We start from the raw sequence: 19,613 nt of genomic DNA on the forward strand, positions 1-19,613 counted from the left end.
TGACCGTCTTGGACCCTTCTCTTGTCATGATCGGTGATGACTGCCTTATTGGGCCAAATGTCACGCTTACTACCGCCACCCACCCAATTGACCCTTCGGTTCGTCTCACGGGTCTTGAGTTTGCTCAGCCTATTACCATTGGTAACCACTGCTGGATTTCCTGCAACGTAGTTATCTTGCCAGGTGTGACCATTGGTGACGGTGTCACCATTGGTGCCGGCGCTGTCGTTTCCAGAGACATTCCATCCTATTCGGTCGCCGTGGGAACCCCAGCCAGGGTTGTCAAGACGGTGAAAAACTTGGAGGAAGCCAAGCTCGAAGCGGCCAAACTGTACACGGGGAAGAATTAAAGTTACCCCAAAAGCACCGTGTCTGGTATATAGAACCAGCGACGAAAAAAATAAACACTTTTCATACCACATACAGTAGGTTATAGCTTGGTAAACCAACCTTTCCGGTCCCGTATTGTGCACCCCCCCCCCAATATACACATGCCAGGAGAGGCTTGTACTTCATGGCCAAACCGTCAGATATTCGACGTCAATTGTAAACGGGACGATCCACGTTTCGGATCAAAATGAAATGCAGGAGCATACAGACCCTGCGGGGCAGCGCGCTGGACTTCCCAAAGAGGAAGAGTTCCGCCAAATCACTTCTTCGGGAACCCTTCCCTATGGAACAATCATGCATGTCGTGCTAAAACAGGATCGGCTGAACAAATACGCGGAGTGAATGACATCGACAAAAGAGGCTAGTTTCCGGATTCAACCTCCGCAGATGACCTATAAATATAGACAGCACCTCGTATTCTTGTCACCCTTTTTTCACCCCCAATAATTAAACATTAGCAATGCCAGTCGTAATCGATGAACGAGCCACCGAAAAGAACCAGGAGCTTATCAAGTATGCCTACGACAATCTCAAGAACATCCCAAAGGGCCATGACGAATACGAGAAAATGATCTCAGGTCTCCCTTACGACTGTTTGGATGACGTATTGTGTAAGGGTCGTGTCATTGCCCATGAACAGGCTACCGACTACGGTGCCATCAGATTGAGGGATTTCAACAGCTTCGAGAGCTTCACCCAAGCCCGCTTCGATTACTTGACCACCATTTTTGGTAAGGTCGGCGACCAGTCCTACTTCGAGCCACCGTTTTTCGTCGACTATGGCTACAACACCAGCTTTGGTAAGAGATGCTATGTCAATTTCAAGTAAGTATAGTTCAACCCCGCTTTTGAATACAGCTCGCTAACCCTATAGCTTCACCGTCTTGGATTGCTCTCTTGTGAAGATTGGGGATGATTGTCTCATCGCTCCAAATGTCACCATTACCACTGCCACCCACCCAACCGATCCGTCTGTGCGCCTCGGCGGTGTCGAGTATGCCAAGCCAATCACCATTGGTAACCATTGTTGGCTCTCCTCCAATGTAGTGGTCTTGCCTGGAGTCACCATTGGTGATGGTGTAACCATCGGCGCCGGCGCTGTTGTTTCCAAAGACATTCCGTCCTACTCGGTTGCTGTTGGTATTCCGGCGAGAGTGGTCAAGACGGTGAGAAACCTAGAGGAGGCGAAGGCCGAGGCTGCCATGTATCACACTTCCCAATAGATAAAATTCTGTGGTGAGCTGCCCAACACAGAAATTCATGCACTAAGAGCATCAGTGGTGAGGTTCTTGCACCTCCCGTAGGTACAAAATGATATACTGAGAGAGCCTTACCTAAAAAGTATAGCTTAAATACAAACCAAGTGGAGATTCTAAACGATTGACGTAGATTGAGACTCAATCGTTTAAGTAGTGTCACTAATCGTTATAGAAGGGCTTTATAATATGAATCTGACAGATGCCATTTTTGTAACGTATATCATTCGATAGATGATTTGTAATGCTTTTGACCCCTGCCTTTATGTATAATGTTTTGGCGTGGAAAGTGACAGACTGCCACATATAACTGTGGCTCAATCGCGGCGGTGAAACATCGATATGCCCACTTCCTGAAAGCAACTTGAGACTTCCCTAAAGACATTCATACATCCTCCCAACCTGATCAATTCACAAGCAAAACACAAAATGTCCTCGTTAGCCCCAAGATACAGAAAGTCGCACACATTCCCAGGCAACGCTGCTTCCGATGAAGCCCATGTGGTGCACATCTTTCTCGACTACAATTGTCCCTTCAGCACCAAGCTCTTCTTGAACTACCAAGATACGGTGATTCCAGAAGTACAGACAAAGTTCCCAAACAAGTTTGAGTTTGTGTTTGTCAACGTGGTGCAGCCATGGCACCCTAACTCCCAGTTGGCCCACGAAGCCTCATTGGCCGTGGCCAACCTTGCTCCAGAAAAGTTCTGGGCCTACTCCAGGGCATTATTTGAAGCACAGGAAAGCTTCTTCGACACTGCCACCTTGAATGAAACCAGAAACGAGACCTACAAAAGGCTCGCGGATATTGGCACCCAAGTTGGAGTGGATGCCGATGCAATTTACCAGAGAGTCCTGATTGCTCCAGTGGCGCAGGGAGCAAAGCAGAGCAACGCTGGGAACTCGGTGACTCCGGAAATCAAGTACTTCACCAGACTCACTAGGGGTTTAGGGATTCATGTGACCCCAACCGTCAGCATTGATGGCAACGTCAACGCCAAAATTGAGAGTTCCACTCCTAATGGGGACTTCTACAAGATTCTTCAGAGCTATTTGTAAGCAATGAACAGCCGGTGCTAGCTTTATGGCTGATCCTCGGTTTATATATCTCAAATAATCATATGTTTAGTATCATACGAATAAGTCTTATATAACCAGGTAGACCGGAGAAAGTTGCCAGGTAAAATCGGGTTTTGCATCAGTAAGAGCCCATGAAACTGTAACATATCAAACGGTACTGAGGGTTTACCTCCAGCCGAAACGGACGCCTCAAATATCAAACACAATTCAGATGGCCCAAGATGAGGAACATATAGCTCTACAGGATAGTTTTTAGCACCTGACTCAGAGCCGGAGCAGTCACATAATTGTAGTACTAGTACCGCTGTACTTCACTCGGCACCTAACTTTGGAGGGTTTAGTATTTAGCATCACAACAGATTCAGCGATTCTTAGGACCAGGAGTTTCAGTCATTTATATCACTATTCATTAGGCTTTGAAACTTTTGCTGTGTGTTGATTGATTTCATACAGCTGATCTCGTAAGAACGGTTTCAACTCCCAAGCAAAACCGAAGAGCCCTCGTCCCAATATACAAGGTAATTTTTGCTATCAAACCGGCTTGGAGATCCCATTTTACCGGTTACTATTCCTGCACATATCCTGATGCGTACACGCAAATTTCCACACCTAACCTTCTGACATGCGTGAAAATTCGGTTGAAAAAAGCGATGGACAAAATAAACGCTTGGCCACCTACTATTGCTTATCCGCGCACTATGTTTTACAGAATCGTCCAGAAGAGATCCACCATCGGGTTGCCACGTAAGATCAAGGACAACTTGGTTGCCTTGGGTTTGGGCAGACCGGGCTTGATTTCCTACCAGGCCGTTGCCCCAGCTGCCGCCGGTAAGATTGCTGCCGTCAAAGAGTTGGTTGAGGTCGAGTTGAGGGAGACCGCTTTGACCAAGGCTCAAGAAAAGGCTTTGAGGAAGTCTAACCAGGGGTTTGTCCTCGAAAAGGTCTCTGCCTAACTCCCAAACCCTAGTCTACCCAGAATACCACCACACTCATGGGTCTGACTTTTACCGCTCCTTGTATATACCACTTTATAGTGCCTACGCATCCTTTATTACTTCTTGACGTTGACTTTAATACAAATTCTACATTTGATTGCCGTGAGTGTGATGAACATGTACCTGTTAGATCAAGGTGCTGTTTTGAGCTAAGGTTTGGAAAATATTGGACGTCATGAGCACCTCGAGTAAGAGAGCGAAATAGACCGTTACAGATGATGTATCAACCAATATACTATGCCGCTTATCGCCAGTAAAGATTGATTGGCTCAAAAAAATGGACATACGATATATAATTAATTTCTAGTGCATGGAAATGCTCTATAAGCCCGGCCCTGTCCAAATTTGGATAAAATCACACTATGTGATCCACAATATCATCTCTCAAAGGAAAAGCTATCCATGTTTACCCATATCTTTTGGCTAATCCATGCCGTTCTTCAAGTTCAAAAACTCAGTCAAACGGCCAATGAGGACCTGCTTGGTACCCGTGGGTCCAAACCCGAGAGTCGCCTCGTTCTGCTTGATATAGTTTTTCAACTGGGCCATCGTGTAGTAGTGGATATTGCCGTTTTTCCACGCGTACAGCATGTCGGCGTCGGTGACGGCGCCTTCTGTAGCGGGTTTCTTTGCGGTCATTGGCGAGTTGGACATGAAGCTCAATTCCTGGTCATTTGCAACGCTGTTTAGGCGCGAATTAATCAGCTTGAGAAGCGCGAGAGCGGCACCATTGTCTGCATGGATCGACTCGTGTACGCGCTGCAACGTCTGGAGGGTGACATCGTGCTTCAACAACGTCTGGCTGGGTGTAGTGTCGATGGCAGCGTGCACCAGCTTGGTGTCTTCCACCTGCGATAGCTGCTGCGCGAGCATGTCCATGAAGTAGTTGATGTTCGGGTTCGGGTAGTCCAGGGGGACGTAGCCATCGCGCAAGACAAAGTGCTTGCACAACTTGGTAAAGGATTTGACCAACTCCGGGATGTCTTTGTTCTGCTCGGGCAAGTTATCAGGCGAAGCCATCCCTAGCTGGTTGTAGTAGTCTTGGACCAATTCCAGCAAGTACGGCGGGTCTGATCGGTAGTCGTCATTGGCTGCTAGCCTGATCAAGTAAAAACCCTCAGGGTGGGTCTGCCGAGCCGGGGCCGCCCCGTGTTCTTTCTCGTCGATGAGCCCCGTCGCAGATTTGGCCGTTGGATACATCACGTATAATCCCGGATTGGTGTTCTTGCGCGTGACCCCATACACCAAAATACACTTCTTCTTCTTCAAACACGCCTGGTACAAGCTGCTGTAGACCTTGAAACTATTACTAAAGTTGGCAGTCCAAGATACGTTCGCCGTCATGAACGAAGGTGGCGCCACGCTCAAGTGACGGGGGTGCGCTGCCATGGCCGCGAAGCCAATCACGACCAAGAACGGCGGTTTTACGCGGAGGGTAAGCGAGAGTGGGCCGAACGTTTTGTCTTCACCGTGCGACTCCACTAGCACGTTTTCCGGGAGTCTCTGCAAGTGTGCGCTGTCAAAGACTTCCTCCGGGGCCTCTGATACGTCATACGCCATGATGAGGTCGTTGAGCGCTCTGACAGTCAGTTTCTGTTCCTCCGTCAAATGGAAGCTCTCGTCGCCAAGCTTGTAGGTGGTTACGAAGCAGCCATCCCCGTTCGTCTTTTCGCTCTGAGGAACCCCGCTGCTGGCGTCGTCCACCTTGATCATGGCCGCCTGGACCTCCTTGAAGCGGTTGAGCTCGTCCACGTACGTCATGTTGATAGAGCGGTCGAATTTTTCCTGCGAAAAGACCGCGTAGCCCTTGAGCGATACGACTGCGAGCGTGCTCGCATTTTCCGGGCTCGTCTGTGCGAGCATCGCCGTGAGTTGGGGGAAGGAAAGATATAGGTCCACCAGGAACTGAAACCGTTGGACCTCTTTGAGCCGCAAGATACGTTTCTTAATCTCATCGGCCGCCACAAACGTGAGACTGGGCGAGTAAAGGTGGTCTTGCGTATCCGTTGCGGGGGCGTCAGAGGGATTCGAATGGGACGGTAGGTTGAAGAGCAACTCTTCGTACTGGCCGAGGTCGCGCTCGTTCCACCGAGAGGCATCCCCGAGGAGAATCGGATGCAAGTGGATGTTCCGGTTGTTAAAGTCCATAATGGTGCGTCGGATAGTGTTTTTGAGTTCGGGTGTGTGGTAGAGCTCATCCAGGTATTCGTCACCTTTCATACTCGTTACCCAAAAAAACTTATTCCAGTTGTACTCTTTCGACACAAACTCATCATACACCGTGTTAAAGAGCTTTGGCAATGGCGTGGGCTCGTCACTCACGGGAAACCGTTCTTCTAGGGTCTGGATCCCTGTCAAGTGGTTCTGTAAAATGCCGTTCAAGTGTTTCATCGCCCATCCGTTGATATCGCGTAATCCTAATAAGCGGTGAATATGGTGGTGGACACCTGCGCAGTTGTATAGGAAGACAGAAACGCCCGAGTGCGGTAGCGTGATCACGAGCAGCTTGAACAACTCCGCAATCGTGGACAAGAGCTCGAACAACTGTGAACGTCCCCCGATGGCGGCGTCGGGCGCATGCACGGCCTTTGAAAGTTCAATTGCAAACACAATTCCCTCATGAATGATGTACTTTTTGGCATCTACCTTGTTGTCGGTAGCACTGCCTGACATTGTATTGTGGCGAAGGTGGGGGGTGAGGGTGAAGACGCGATTTGATGTCTGATGGTTTTACATACTGCACGTAAGATTCCAGCACTGAGGGAGCTAATTTTAATGTTCCATCATAGCCCGTTAAAAATGGTTTTATTTGCACCTGAGCATCTTAATTTATAAATTAACTAGTATCTGGAACTAATACAAGGAATAATTGATATTTACCCTACAAATACAACAAAATAAAAGTCTAAAGCAGCAATGGATTATGTATTTGCCATTCCCCTACCCACGCAAAACGGTGCCATACCCGTAACTCACGCAAAACCTAACCAAGGCAAAAGCAGGGAAAGCAGCATATTAAATTAGCAGTAATACCTTTTAACCCTTAAAACTCTATTTTTGTAAAATTTCGTAACCCACCGTGCTACTCCCCACTCCTGTCCAACCGTTGCTCATCCTGCACTGTTGCACTTTATACTCGGGGAGACATATCAGCCTCAGCTCAACACATCATACCGAGGTAGACCATTTAGCCAAACGCGCCTCATGTCATCCGACGATATCTTGAGCAGACTCAAGCCGTTCGGACTCTCGTTCGAGAAGTCTCTTACGGACCTCATCAAGGGAATGCGCGCAGCCAAGCCCGACCAGCTCTCCGCCTTCCTCGACCACGCTGCGAAGGAGTGCAAGGAGGAGCTCCGCGCAACCGACATCGAAACAAAGGCCACAGCAGTGCTCAAACTCGCATACCTCGAGATGTACGGCTACGACATGGCGTGGGCCAATTTCCAGGTACTTGAGGTGATGGCCAGCGCCAAGTTCCAGCAGAAGCGCATCGGGTATCTCGCGGCAATGCAGACGTTCAAAGATGACACCGACATTCTCATTCTCGCGACAAACCAGCTCAAAAAGGATTTGAGCGCCGCGCGTGCGCCCGAGGTGGGGCTCGCGTTGAGTGGCGTCGCAGCGATTGTCACGCCTAGCCTCGCGCGCGACCTCGTTGACGACGTGGTGCGCATGTTGAGCCACTCCAAGCCGTACGTGCGCAAGAAGGCGGTACTCGTGCTCTACAAGCTCTTTTTGCAGTATCCCGAGTCGTTGCGCTTGCATTACGGGCAATTGGTGAAGATGCTCGACGACGCGGATCCCTCCGTCGTCAGCGCTACCGTCAACGTGGTGTGTGAGTTGGCCAAGAAGAATGCTCGCAACCACGTGCACCTTGCGCCGCAGCTTTTTGAACTTCTCCTGACATCGTCCAACAACTGGATCATTATCCGCTTGTTGAAGCTTTTCGCGTCGCTCTCGACTATCGAGCCGCGTCTCAAAAACAAGCTCCTCCCCGCGATCTTGGACCTTATGGACACCACCAAGGCGTGCTCATTGATTTATGAGTGTGTCAGCTGCATTCTCGACGGCGGAATGTTGGGCGACGCACCGGAAGACCGCACGGTTGCGCGCATCTGTGTTGCCGCGTTGATGGCCTTTTTTGAGCGCCGCGACGCAAACCTCACCTACATGGGCCTCCTCGCGTTGATCAAACTCTGCGGCTTCTTTCCCGAGTTTTTGGCCGACCCCGCCATCCACAGCACCATTCTCGAGTGCATCGGCGACCGCGACTTGTTGATCAAGACCAAGGCCTTGGACTTGGTCGACTCCCTTGTGGATGACAACAATATCGAAAGCGTTGTTGCCACCTTGCTCGCGCAGTTGGACATCTCGGATCTCCCCGACTCGTACAAGGTCCTGCTCACGGCCCAGATCGTGCGTGTGTGCTCCAGCAACAACTTTGCGCGCGTGCCGGGCTTCAAGTGGTACATTGCGGTACTAAAGGATATTCTTCGCCTCACCACCGACAGTGGTGCGGAAGCGATCCAGATCATTGCTGCGAGCGTCGCGTCACTGCTTCAGACGATAGCCGTCAAGGTTCCCCAAATGGTCCAGACCGTGCTTGGCGAGGCATTGCTGCTCATCTTGGAGCGCGCGAGTTACACAGCCTACCCAGGGGTCCTCCGAGACCTCTTCTGGGTCGTGGGAGAGTTTGCCGAGCATGTGGGGGGTGCCAACTTGGAGATTGTGTTGGAGCATCTTCAGCGCTTCGACCAGGACGGGCTTGTGATCGGCCGGTTGGACGCAGTCACGCTGCAGATCTTTATCCAGGCGGTGGTCAAGCTCTATAGCTCGTTTATCGCTTGCCAGGATACGGAGGCGAACCAGAACTTTATGAGCGATTTTACCGAGGAGGGTGTAAAGCTGGTCTCCGCTGCGAGCCACTCAAAGGTCTGCCGCATGACTGTCCAGTTGATCCGCTGGTTCCTGGCGTACGAGAACTGTTCAGAATACGAGGTCCAAGAGCGTGTTGTCTCGTGGCTAGAGTTCTTGCGCTTGGTGGCCGAGTCGTTAGAAGTGGATTTAGGTGAGGAGTTTGAGGTAAGCGTGGAGAGTGACCCGAATAATTATGAAACTAAATCCAGACACTTGCCCCTCCTCGTAACGTACGTGTTACCGTCGATGTTCAACGCATATACCCTCAATCCTGTGGCGCCCGACGCGCAAAAGCGGGTGCCGGTTCCCGGAGACTTGGATCTCGACACGCCCATCAATCCAACGATCAGCTTCTCCGAGTCTGAAGAGGAAGAATCTGCGTATGAAGATGAGTATGAGCTCTGCGAGATCACCGAGACCGCAAGCTCCGTGGTTGAAAGCGTAGACGAGACAGATACCCAGCTAAAGAAGCAGGAGCGGTTAGAACGTCTCAAAGACGATCCTTTCTACATCAGCGATACCGCCGCCAAGGTCAGCAAACTTGCATCGTTTATTGACGACCACCCAGACGAGGAAACACAGACCCCAACCTTGGTGTTGGAGAGGAAGCCAAAGAAGAAGGCCAAGCAGAAATATGTCATTCTCTCGGACGAAACTGTCGAGGGCGGAATAGACATAGAGGAAGGCCCGGCGTTCGTGCCTGCACCGGCCAGGAAGAAGAATACGTTCAAAATCGACTCATCTAATTTGGACAATTTTGACCTATCTGCTACGCCCGAAACGGCGCAAGAGGAGTTTGCGGATTACGAGTACCAAGTGGACCTTGAGGCATTGCGGACTAAACTCAACAATGAGACCAAGCCCAAGAAAAAATCCACAAAGGGAAATACGGAAACCGGCACGAAGCCAAAGAAGAAGAAAAAGGTCAAGACAGAGGTAAGCGTTCCAGGGGTGCCAGATGCCGACCAGATGTTGCCAACCCCTACCGAGGATACCCAGGTGATTGAAGTCAAAAAGCCGAAGAAGGTGAAGAAGAAGAAGGCGATGATTATGGATTGAATGGGTAGGATATAACTATGTATACAACTTGTAAAGATCAGTTACATATATTGTGAATTGACGAAATATAACCAAGAGGTGCTGTAGGTGCTGCGGGTGTTATTTCACCGTATCCAAGTCTCTAGTAAGACGGATACTAGGTTTATAGAGATTGTAACCTTGGATGCCTTATGGGACAGATAAATAGCCGAGCCCTTTCTTTATAGCCGTACATCTAAGCAGTATATTTCGTCAACGAATAATATCGTTTCTCGTTGGAGTTTTGGAGCAGTCTCTAGCTTCCAATCCCCAAAGATAAATGTTTAAAAGCTAAAGACACTTCGTATATAGAGGCTCATAGCTACATGGAAAAACCACTTTACGATACTCTGTTAGCTTTAATCGTCCCATAGCATGTCGTATATGTGCCGGCGACATTCTCCGTGTTGTGAGTCGTGCCCATACCGCACCAAAACCTACCATATTTGCGGGCAGCTACAGACTAGTATGCAATTTATTCCTCTATTTCCGCGCTTTCACCTAACATGACCGCAGACTCTCTTTCCGGACTCGTGGCACCGCTTTCAGCCAAGCTTATGCAGATCTCCGCGCTCCTCAGCGTGGAACACGATGTCCTGGGTGACATTGCTCTCTCGCTGCAAAACCAGACGGTCTACGCGGATCTCTTCCGCGAATTCACAGCCATTATCCCCGCAGAGGTGCAAGGAGACGCGGCGCGATGCGCGAAGGTGGTTGAATTGGCATATTCGAGGTTCCAGGCCTCACTTACCGGCAGCTGCTTCGACGGTGTATCGCAGACAGATGGGTTCGTCCGCCAGGTTATTAACATGGCCGAATTTGCCTTCAGCATGGGGGGAAAGCTCGGGGAGATCCCGTTTCTGCTCATCTACGATGCTCTCATCTACACACCGGACTCGCGCGTAGTGCACGAGATCTGGCACCGGTACGTGAACTCACCGGTTATACTCGCGCGGTTAAAACAGATGCGCTTGGTGGGTGCGCGCCGGCCCGGGACGACGCTTGTGTTGCTCGTGAACCAGCTTACGAAGACGCTCCGGCTCGTGCAATCACCGGAGAACTATGATTTTATGTATGAATTGCAGACATTCATCGCGGAGATCTTGCCGTTCAACGAGATCACCTTTCAGAACCGCTTGCTCGACGTAAACGAGCGCGACGTGGCGGCACGGTATCCGGGAGTAGCACAGGCTGAAGGGAAGAAGACGAATGAGATGATCTTTCGTGACTTTTGGTACCTCCAGAGCATCTTCTCCAACCCGTACGACATCATGTCGCGCAAGCTCGCGCGCGACTACGAGATTGAGCGCGGCTTCATCAAGCTCCAGGGTGCGGTCGACAGCTTACTCGACTACTTGGTGGGACTTGACAAGGACGACAAGAGTTTGAAGGAGCCTGTGGATCCGTACCGTGTGCTGCCGCTCAAGACGCCCAGGCCGGAGGACCTCGAGAAGTATGTGCGCGAGGACGTGCGCGTTACGTTTCCCCACACCCCTGACACGTTGGTCAAGTACCTCGATTTCCACACCAACCGGCTTGTCATCTTTAACCAGATCTACATCCTCTTGAGCTTGTACGACGTGGTGGCGGAGCCCCGAAAGGCGCTCGCCAAAACAGCCAAGTATGCGGCCAATCCTGCCGCTAAGGCCATAGAGACATCGCCGATCGATGTGCTCAACCTGAACCTGTATGTGCCTGGCCGCGTTGTCAGTTGGCTTGTGAAAACGCGCGCGTCCATCCCCAGCCACTTCAAGTCCTTGAAGTTGACCACGCTCTATGTGCAGAGCGTCGTGGCCAGTGACAGCGACCTCACAGCCTGGCTTCCGTACGTGATCGACGGTTTCCCGGACTTCTGGACCCAACAAGAGCTCAGCGCCGAGCAGCGCGAGGCCACCTTGTCTGAGATGGCTGCTGCCTTTACTCGCCACCAGGCGTATAAGAAGCGTTTCTGGACGCAGATGATGAACCCGCAATTGAACAAGGTTTGGAAGGGCCCGCAGGGTGAGGAGATGACCACTCTACCAAAGAATGAGGGTGAGTTCAATGAAGACGAGCGCAAGGTTAAGGAGTGGCGCAGCGCGAGGCGAGCCGACACGTTTGCAGCGTTTCAGGGAGAGGAAGCTGAGGCTAGCGTAGACGAATTGACGGCGCTTGATGCGCAGCTTAAGGAGTATACTGTGGAGTACGAGAAGCACAGTGCTGCGTTGGACTCGAGAAAGCGGTCAGGCGAGGAGAAAGACGAGCCAAAACCGGCTAAAAGAGCAAAGTTGGAGTACTGATGGGCTGTAATTTAGATATCAAGGAAGATAGCATATGTGGAGGGTAGGATACTTGGGATCAGATAGGTGGCCTATTGATTAATATCGAGAAACGTAGAGGAATTAAATGATAATATCCGATTATGCTGCAACTTAGAAATTTTTGTATCATGTTGAAATTATGAGAAATAAAAGTACCGACGTAAGCACATTGGTTGTGTAAAGCCGAAAATTAAAGACATGGCTAATCGGCCAGATGAAGCATCGCAAGGACAACATATAAACCAGAAATTAGACTCTTGAAATATAAAATTAAGGATAAAGCGCTATGGGTTTGCCCTTAGCCCTCTGTTACGGACTATGGCAAGAGCACATTCATCAGTGCCTAAACCAGGCTGTCCTTTACACAGGAAACGCCTAATCCCTAACTTCTCTCGTATAAACTGGGAAACTTGTCTATCTTTTATTCTAAAATCTTTTTAAACCCCTGTTGCTTGCTTTTTAGTAAACCCCTCCATGTTATTAAATACCCGGTGTCGCACGCTGTATGCAACACGCTAAAATTACATACGGTGCAGGCCAGGAATCTGGGACATGAAATATTCATACCCCACTGCTATTCAACACATACTTCCATCAATCAACACACACAATGGACGGAGTCCGACTTAGAGAGTCAAGCTTACTGGGCAATTTTCAAGATAACTCAGAGATATCACAACCCCAGACACCCCCAAAGAAGTCTACATACGATATCAACGACATTTCCCCGGATGCAGCGATTGACATCCTCGACCGGGTGGTGGCGAAGATGATTGAAGAATCGGAAAAGGAAGCAGATTCAAGAGAGATGGATATCAAACACGAGCTTGAAGATGCTATGAACCACGAGGATAACCACCCCAAGAAGCACCAGCGGTCTCTTTCTAAGAACAACCTTAGCTCGGTGTACACCAGCAACAACCCCTCCTTAGATAGCCTTGCCAGCCGCGAACCGCCCTCACCAGACAGCCCTGTCAACCACGAACCGTCTCCACCAAACAGCCCTGTGATGAGCCCGATACCGACGAAGGCAATGCAGAATCGAGCGCTAGGCAAGCGCTTTCAGTTGAAGTCCCCGCCGCCGTTGCCTATCCTAGACTACCTCAAGCGGATCAACAACTACTGCCCACTATCCACCTCTGTCTGCCTTGCAGCATCATACTACTTATACACGCTTCAGATGAAGCCCGACCCGGCGATCCACTTGATGCGAAATAACGCTCATCGCTTTGTCCTAGCAGCGATCCGGTTGGCGATGAAGAGCATCGAAGACATGTGCCACAAGCACAAATTTTTCTCCCAGGTCGGAGGAGTGAGTACCACTGAAATGTTTCGTACCGAGGTGGGTCTACTTTTTCTAATGGAGTTTAACGTGGTGATTACAGAGGACAAGCTAGAGTCGTACTTGGAGGAGGTGAGTGAGTTTATTGGTGGGATCACTATCGAGAAAAAGTCTCGGGAAGAAGCGCTGCCGGAATAAACTCTGGTGAAGTTTAAATGAAATTAGAGAATTATTTAGAATGCCAAGTCGTATCTAGGGGTGACTATATTTGCACTCCGGCTTTAATACAACCAAATATACAAAACCCCTCCCCGCGAAAGAGGATGGTTGTAAGTGGCGGTCTAAATCCGAGCAGACGAGGTATCAAAAGCCATAAAATGGAAGTTCTGAGGAAAGAATAGCCCAGACCGCAAGGAGTGAAAAGAGGTGCTAGCGATTCAGGAAAAAAAAATATTGAATACGAAAAAAGGATAAATAAATAAAAGAGAGGGTTTTAGGATGTTGCCATACGGGAATCCCCGGCCTTTAATTCACCGGTGAGATCGGACTACGTAACAACACCTGATGCGACACACTTGTAGATGATCACATATCGGAGAGAAGCTGGCATTACAGATAGGGAAAAATTCTCAAGCTCTGGTTCAGGCTAGATTGATAACTACTAATTTGAAAGAATCGTGTCCATAGCTACAGTTGAATGGCATTTCACTAAAACTCTCGCAACCAGTGTGTCATCCATTGTCACATATCGGAAATGACAGTGTGAGATTAGCTCCGTCCAGACTCTATAACCGGTAAGAGATTGGAGGATACATTCCATCTAACCTTTTTGGCTAAGCAACCCAATAGTGCTATAGGCTTCTCTCGGTCACCAACATTCCCGGAAGGTACTACATCGCTCTTAGACGCTACAACACACCTAACGGAATAAATTGAAAACAGGGGCATATCGGTACAAAACAAATGGTAAAAATACAGATACAAAAGAGCACCAAAAAGGCAAGGAAAACGATATATATATGATACAGTTTTCTAGGCAAATCTTCTGTCGTGCGGTACGGTGCGAGTACCGCCAATAACGTCAGCAGCCGTCACAGGCTCAAAAGTCTGATCATCCGCCGTCAAGCCGGAGTTGAAGGACGTAATACGGGCTTCTTGCCCTAACTGCTGGTAGTTTGGCTGATTAACCTGGTCCGTAAGCGTGTCGCTTACACGTCTCACATTTCTTGGCGGGTTCACAGGGGTATCGTGCCATGATTGCATCATGTCGTCTTCAGGGGAGTGGAACGGCGATGTCCTTTCCGGTGAAGCCGTCACCTTTGCAGGAGGCATGGAATCGGCGGAAGACTTGGTACGTTTAAGGGACTTGCCACGGGTTAACTTTCTTATGAACCCACCATTGTTCTCTTGGCCTTCGGACTCGGCCTCCTTGATTCTCTGCTGTTCGGACACCGTTCTATCCAAGAAATTCTGCGCCATAAGCATCGGCGGGGAGTCTGAAACGTCTGGAGTGTAATGATTACTGGTGAGCTTTTCGTTAGAGGCAGCAAAATCAGTCTGTGAAATATCCTTCAAACGGTAGATTTCGTTTTCCCAGTCTTGAGTATGTGTTTGGGCAGCGGCTCCAAGTGCCATCAACGCGGCGGTTTGCTCGTTCACCACTTTCTGGCCGGTGGCGTTCTTCACCGAATGTTTGCGCTGGAAGGCGGTTCTGTCGTCTCTAACCGGGGCAAATCTGGCGTCGGGGTTTTTGGAGACAAAGACCATCACCACCGTGTAGATAATGGCGAACAACAAAAAGACCGAGAAGGCAGCGTTGACAATGAAGAAAAGCCAAGCCATGATAGACCCGACAGCGGCTGGCTGACCAAACAAGTCCGAAAAGAATAAAAAGAGGAGGGAGTTGAAGAGATTCACAGCAGCCATGGCGTAATTCACACAGTTGGTCCATCTGTTCAAATACGGAGCTGTTCTTAACAACACAATAAGGAAAGCCAAGTCGAGAATAAAGACGGCAAGCGCTTGGGTCTTACCGGAATCTTGCGCGAGACCGATAAACATGGACTTGGCAAGACTGTAACCCAAAATGACGGCTCCGAACCAGTACTTTTGGGCGTTGAACATGGTATAAAAGAACCCGTACTTGTCCAAAATTCTTTGGTCACCGTACAACTTGGCGGCAGGGTTGTTGTATTTCTGAATGGACTCTCTACCAAACTTTAACGTTCTGAAGCAGGCCCAGCCGAGAATGCTGACCACAAAGACCAAGAATACACAGGCCAAAAAGACCACTGCAGGCGAGTCTCGCTGGAAGAATTGCCAGAGCGAGAGAATGACCAACTGTGTGAACCCGATGTAGATGTATCTCTGCAACGACCCCTTGAGGATAAGTAACCAGTTAAGACGGAAGTTGGTGGCCTGGCTACGCTTGAACCAGCCAAACCTGAAACCTAACTCCAAGGAATAACGGAAGATAAAGAACACACCGGCAATGACCCAGGCAAAGAGGATAAACCAGGTGAAGCCCGTCACACAGATTGAAGACGACTCAATACCGGCCTTGTACCCTAATCTTTGGATCCCTCTGTAGATCACAAGGTACACGTTCGACTGGAGCTGGTATGCGGCACGTTTGAACAAAGAGCCCGGGGAAGTGTAGGCTTCATACAAGTCTATCCTGTCCAACCCTCTCTGTACCAACACCGACTTGGTTTGAGAGGTCATGAAGAGATCCGGGGTACCGCCTGTCGCCTGGATGTACCAGCGGAAAATCTTCTGCATGAATTCGGTTCTGATCAAACCCATGGACCAGGCGAGGTTTTCACTCCAGGCGGAAGCAATCGGTGGAAGCACTTCCACATGCATCATCGAAACAATCACCACGTTCTGGAAGTACAAGAACAAGGAGACAGCGTTGGCAGAGATGTGGGAGGCGGCGTTGGAATTCCCAAAGGTGGACAAAAGAGCCGACGCAAGAAGACCAAGGCCAGCAATCACCGCGGTGACCCACTGCACACCGACGTGCGAAACTGTCTTACCGTTCGTGAAGGTGGCCTGAAGGCATGCAATTTGCTGCCCCGTGGAGTTGGTAATACGGATTTTAGCAATCGCATCGATATCAGGCACGGTGTAGGCGATACCCGGAATTTGACTGGTGTATTCATCGGAGATGTATGCAACAGAGTCGATAGCGATTTTCCCGGGATAGATCGGACAGAACTGCTTCCAGCCCAAGTTACACACGTTGATCTCCTTTTCGATGATCTTGAACCCATAGGCGTAAACTTCGGCATACGCAAGAATGTACCCGCTGATTTCGGCGTCGACCACAAGATTATAGTATAAAGCCTTGTTTTCCGGTACGAACAGCACGTTAAAGAACGACGGACTGAGCTGGGAGTTTTCCATACATGTGACAAGCGACGAGGCACTCAACAGTCTGGCATGGACTGAGAGGAGCTGAGCCAAGAGGACGGCTGGGTACATCCAGCTAGACGTTCTCATGGTGTGGGTATGCTTTGAAGAGGAAATAAGGTACCCTTTTAGGTATGAGGGCACTGAACGGTTGTCGCTAAGGGGATAGCGAAGGTGGGGCTAGCGACTGATCTAGCTGCAAAATGGTGTTAGTTCTATAGCTCACGGCTCAGAACAGATAGACAGGTAATAAGTCTGGTGGTACTAGTGGACTTGAAGGTAGGTTGGGGGCAAATACCGTCGTAACGAATTTTTGATCTGTTTTGACTATAGCCACTGTTTGGTTTGGTTTTGGTTTTTCTTTTTTCTGGTACGACTATCACACGTATTTTTTTCCACAGGAGAACACCCGTCATTTTTGAACGCACTCGCGCATGAAAATTTAGTACACACATATGCCATAATTAGCATCGGCGCATGGGTGATGTGGAATTTGGCGGAACGCACAGATAGTATTTAGACTCTTGGCCCTATATTTGTAAATACTATCGAATCGCTTGATAAAGAAGTGCGATTAGTAGACTAAGCTAGGAGCCCTAGGTGGTTTGGAGAAGTGCAGACGCACAAGTGTAGTCCGATCAGTACGCGTGCGTGATCTCGGGCTAGTCATTGGTATATGCATAGGCTGAGTACACGGAGAGCCATGTACATGACCATGTTACTGTCTTGGCTCAACACGACACTCACCTATCATTTGTAACCTTTAGATATTTTTGGATACGCCCTCTAAAACTATATATCATTGGCGGTTGGGGCTATTGTTGACCCCTGGGCCTCTGGATACCATTCCTTACTTTACACGTGACTGGAACATGACGTCAGGTGGGAAAATCAATCATGGCTGCTATATGACCCCCGCAAGGATTGCTACGAAATTATGGCAAAGGGGGGTTGAACTACAAACTGGCGATATCTGAAAGAAGGCTTCCGCCAATTTGTTATATTATACAACGCTATAAAAATACAAAACAGCTAGACGTGTAGGAGGTTATGCAACAAGTTTAATCGAAGGTGATCTTGGTGGCCTTCTTGAGACCGTCGGTCTCCTTGTAGAAAGCACCGTAAACGCTGTGTTCCTTTCTCTTGGTGTGAGAGCCGAACTTGACCAAGGCTTCTGGGATTGGCTGATTGGCCTGTCTCAAGATATTCTGCAAGCCACCGGCCAAGTGCTTCTCCTCTTCGGTGAACAAGGTGTGGGCGATACCGTATTTGCCGGCTCTACCGGTTCTGCCGATTCTGTGCACGTAGTCTTCGACGGTCAATGGGAAGGTCAAGTTGATGACAACCTTGACGTTCGGAATGTCCAAACCTCTGGCGGCGACATCGGTAGCCAATAACAATTTGGCCTTACCGGACTTGAACTGCTCCAAGGAGTGGGTTCTCTGCTGCTGGGTCAAGTCACCGTGGATAGCGGCAACGGAGTAACCGTGGTACTGCAAGTTTCTTTCAACCCTGGTGGCTTCTTTCTTGTACAAGGCGAAGATTAAGATTTTGTCATCGGAGTTACTACCCGACTGGTACTTCTTCAACAACTGCAACAACTTTTTTTCCTTGTCGAATCTGTTGACAACCTCAACGACCTGGGTGATTCTCTTGTTGGCGGACAACTCGTCCCTGTTACCGACGGAGACCTTGACAGGCTCCTTCATGTAAGAGGCAGCCAAGTCTCTGACCTCCTTTGGCCAGGTGGCGGTGAACATCATGGTTTGTCTGGTGGAGGGGGTGGCACCGATAATGGCCTTGATATCCTTTTCGAAACCAGTTTCTAACATTCTGTCGGCTTCATCGAGGACCAAGTAGTCGATGTTGCTCAAGTTGATAGCACCGTCGTTCATCAAATCAATCAATCTACCTGGGGTGGCGATGACAACGTTGGCATTCTTCATCTGTCTGACCTGGTCGGCCTTGGAGACACCACCGTAGATGGCAACACAGTTGATGGAGGTGCCCTTGGTCAAGTCAGCCAAGTTGTCGTAAATCTGACAGGCCAACTCCCTGGTTGGCGATACACACAACACCTTTAAGCCTTTCTTGCCGAAGGACAAGATGTTGTTGATGGCTGGAACACCGAAAGCGAAGGTCTTACCAGAACCGGTCTCAGCAACACCGATGACGTCTCTCTGGGACAAAAGGTAAGGCCAGGCAATGGATTGAATTGGGGTTGGCTTTGGGAATTTGGAAACGTGGCTGGAAATCGATGGGTGCAAGGTGATGTGGTTGAAAGACAACAATGGTCTCAAGTTCTTGTTGGCTGGGTCTTCAACGGCAGCTTCGTTGTCCTTGAAAAATGCATCAACATCGGACTGTGACATAGCCTTCAATTCGGCGGATTCAGTGTAGTCACCATCAGCTGGTGCAGAAGCACAGGCGGCTTCCTTCTTTTCCTTCTTTTCCTTCTTTTCCTTCTTTTCTTTCTTTTCCTTCTTTTCCTTCTTGTCCTTCTTTTCCTTCTTCAACTTTGGGGCTTCAGAGTCATCTTCGACCTTTCTCTTTTTATCTTTCAATTCAGACTTGGACATTTTGCGCTGGTGTGTACTGTTGGCTCAATGTAAATGAACTGCAAAGTTCAAGTAATACTTTTAGTGTGAAAAATTGCGAGTGCAGATCCGATGGCCAGAAAAAAATTTTGTGCGGCTCAACAAAAAGTTTCTTTTTCGCAGAGGAAAAACTAGAACCCACGGCGAGAGTCGAACTCGCAATCTTTTGATTAGAAGTCAAACGCGTTAACCATTACGCTACGCAGGCAATCGACAAACTTGAGATGTTTGAACTGAATTACACCAGAAACAACCTATTCCGTTGTTGCCAGTTCCTCTGGCAAATCACTTTTTTCATCACC

At 49.3% G+C, this 19,613-nt stretch overlaps 9 protein-coding genes and 1 non-coding gene across 10 annotated transcripts; 6 read left to right on the plus strand and 4 right to left on the minus strand.

Moving 5' to 3' along the window:
* The first annotated feature begins 758 nt into the window (after window positions 1–758).
* BABINDRAFT_92368 (acetyltransferase) lies at window positions 759–1,863 on the plus strand. The gene is made up of 3 exons (XM_019132932.1): window positions 759–1,215; window positions 1,265–1,368; window positions 1,581–1,863. The coding sequence occupies exons 1-3, from the start codon at window positions 851–853 to the stop codon at window positions 1,628–1,630; spliced, it is 519 nt and encodes a 172-aa protein (XP_018983404.1). The 5' UTR covers window positions 759–850; the 3' UTR covers window positions 1,631–1,863.
* Window positions 1,864–1,937: 74 nt separating this feature from the next.
* On the plus strand, window positions 1,938–2,787 carry BABINDRAFT_163103 (uncharacterized protein). Its single transcript, XM_019129715.1, has one exon. The coding sequence runs from the start codon at window positions 2,076–2,078 to the stop codon at window positions 2,703–2,705; it is 630 nt and encodes a 209-aa protein (XP_018983405.1). The 5' UTR covers window positions 1,938–2,075; the 3' UTR covers window positions 2,706–2,787.
* A 637-nt stretch (window positions 2,788–3,424) lies between these two features.
* MRPL33 (mitochondrial 54S ribosomal protein uL30m) lies at window positions 3,425–3,790 on the plus strand (the record flags this gene model as incomplete). Its single annotated transcript, XM_019132195.1, has 1 exon — window positions 3,425–3,790. The coding sequence occupies one exon, from the start codon at window positions 3,425–3,427 to the stop codon at window positions 3,677–3,679; it is 255 nt and encodes an 84-aa protein (XP_018983406.1). The 3' UTR covers window positions 3,680–3,790.
* A 40-nt stretch (window positions 3,791–3,830) lies between these two features.
* Window positions 3,831–6,428, minus strand: CAS1 (ATP-dependent DNA helicase). Its single transcript, XM_019129716.1, has one exon. It carries the CDS (start codon window positions 6,392–6,394, stop codon window positions 4,145–4,147), a length of 2,250 nt encoding a protein of 749 aa, XP_018983407.1. The 5' UTR covers window positions 6,395–6,428; the 3' UTR covers window positions 3,831–4,144.
* Window positions 6,429–6,886: 458 nt separating this feature from the next.
* APL5 (Apl5p) lies at window positions 6,887–9,776 on the plus strand. Its single transcript, XM_019129717.1, has one exon. The coding sequence runs from the start codon at window positions 6,926–6,928 to the stop codon at window positions 9,698–9,700; it is 2,775 nt and encodes a 924-aa protein (XP_018983408.1). The 5' UTR covers window positions 6,887–6,925; the 3' UTR covers window positions 9,701–9,776.
* A 435-nt stretch (window positions 9,777–10,211) lies between these two features.
* Window positions 10,212–12,126, plus strand: BABINDRAFT_163106 (uncharacterized protein). Its single transcript, XM_019129718.1, has one exon. It carries the CDS (start codon window positions 10,225–10,227, stop codon window positions 11,995–11,997), a length of 1,773 nt encoding a protein of 590 aa, XP_018983409.1. The 5' UTR covers window positions 10,212–10,224; the 3' UTR covers window positions 11,998–12,126.
* A 475-nt stretch (window positions 12,127–12,601) lies between these two features.
* Window positions 12,602–13,654, plus strand: BABINDRAFT_163107 (cyclin family protein). Its single transcript, XM_019129719.1, has one exon. It carries the CDS (start codon window positions 12,629–12,631, stop codon window positions 13,496–13,498), a length of 870 nt encoding a protein of 289 aa, XP_018983410.1. The 5' UTR covers window positions 12,602–12,628; the 3' UTR covers window positions 13,499–13,654.
* A 552-nt stretch (window positions 13,655–14,206) lies between these two features.
* FLC1 (putative flavin adenine dinucleotide transporter) lies at window positions 14,207–17,182 on the minus strand. The gene has a single exon (XM_019129720.1). The coding sequence runs from the start codon at window positions 16,802–16,804 to the stop codon at window positions 14,333–14,335; it is 2,472 nt and encodes an 823-aa protein (XP_018983411.1). The 5' UTR covers window positions 16,805–17,182; the 3' UTR covers window positions 14,207–14,332.
* Window positions 17,183–17,552: 370 nt separating this feature from the next.
* On the minus strand, window positions 17,553–19,316 carry DBP3 (RNA-dependent ATPase). Its single transcript, XM_019129721.1, has one exon. The coding sequence runs from the start codon at window positions 19,291–19,293 to the stop codon at window positions 17,776–17,778; it is 1,518 nt and encodes a 505-aa protein (XP_018983412.1). The 5' UTR covers window positions 19,294–19,316; the 3' UTR covers window positions 17,553–17,775.
* Window positions 19,317–19,446: 130 nt separating this feature from the next.
* On the minus strand, window positions 19,447–19,519 carry BABINDRAFT_t299. The gene has a single exon. It is a non-coding gene; the product is annotated as a tRNA-Arg (tRNA).
* Between the last annotated feature and the right edge of the window lie 94 nt (window positions 19,520–19,613).

Source organism: Babjeviella inositovora, assembly GCF_001661335.1.
Source record: "Babjeviella inositovora NRRL Y-12698 unplaced genomic scaffold BABINscaffold_12, whole genome shotgun sequence".
NCBI lineage: Eukaryota > Fungi > Ascomycota > Pichiomycetes > Serinales > Babjeviella > Babjeviella inositovora.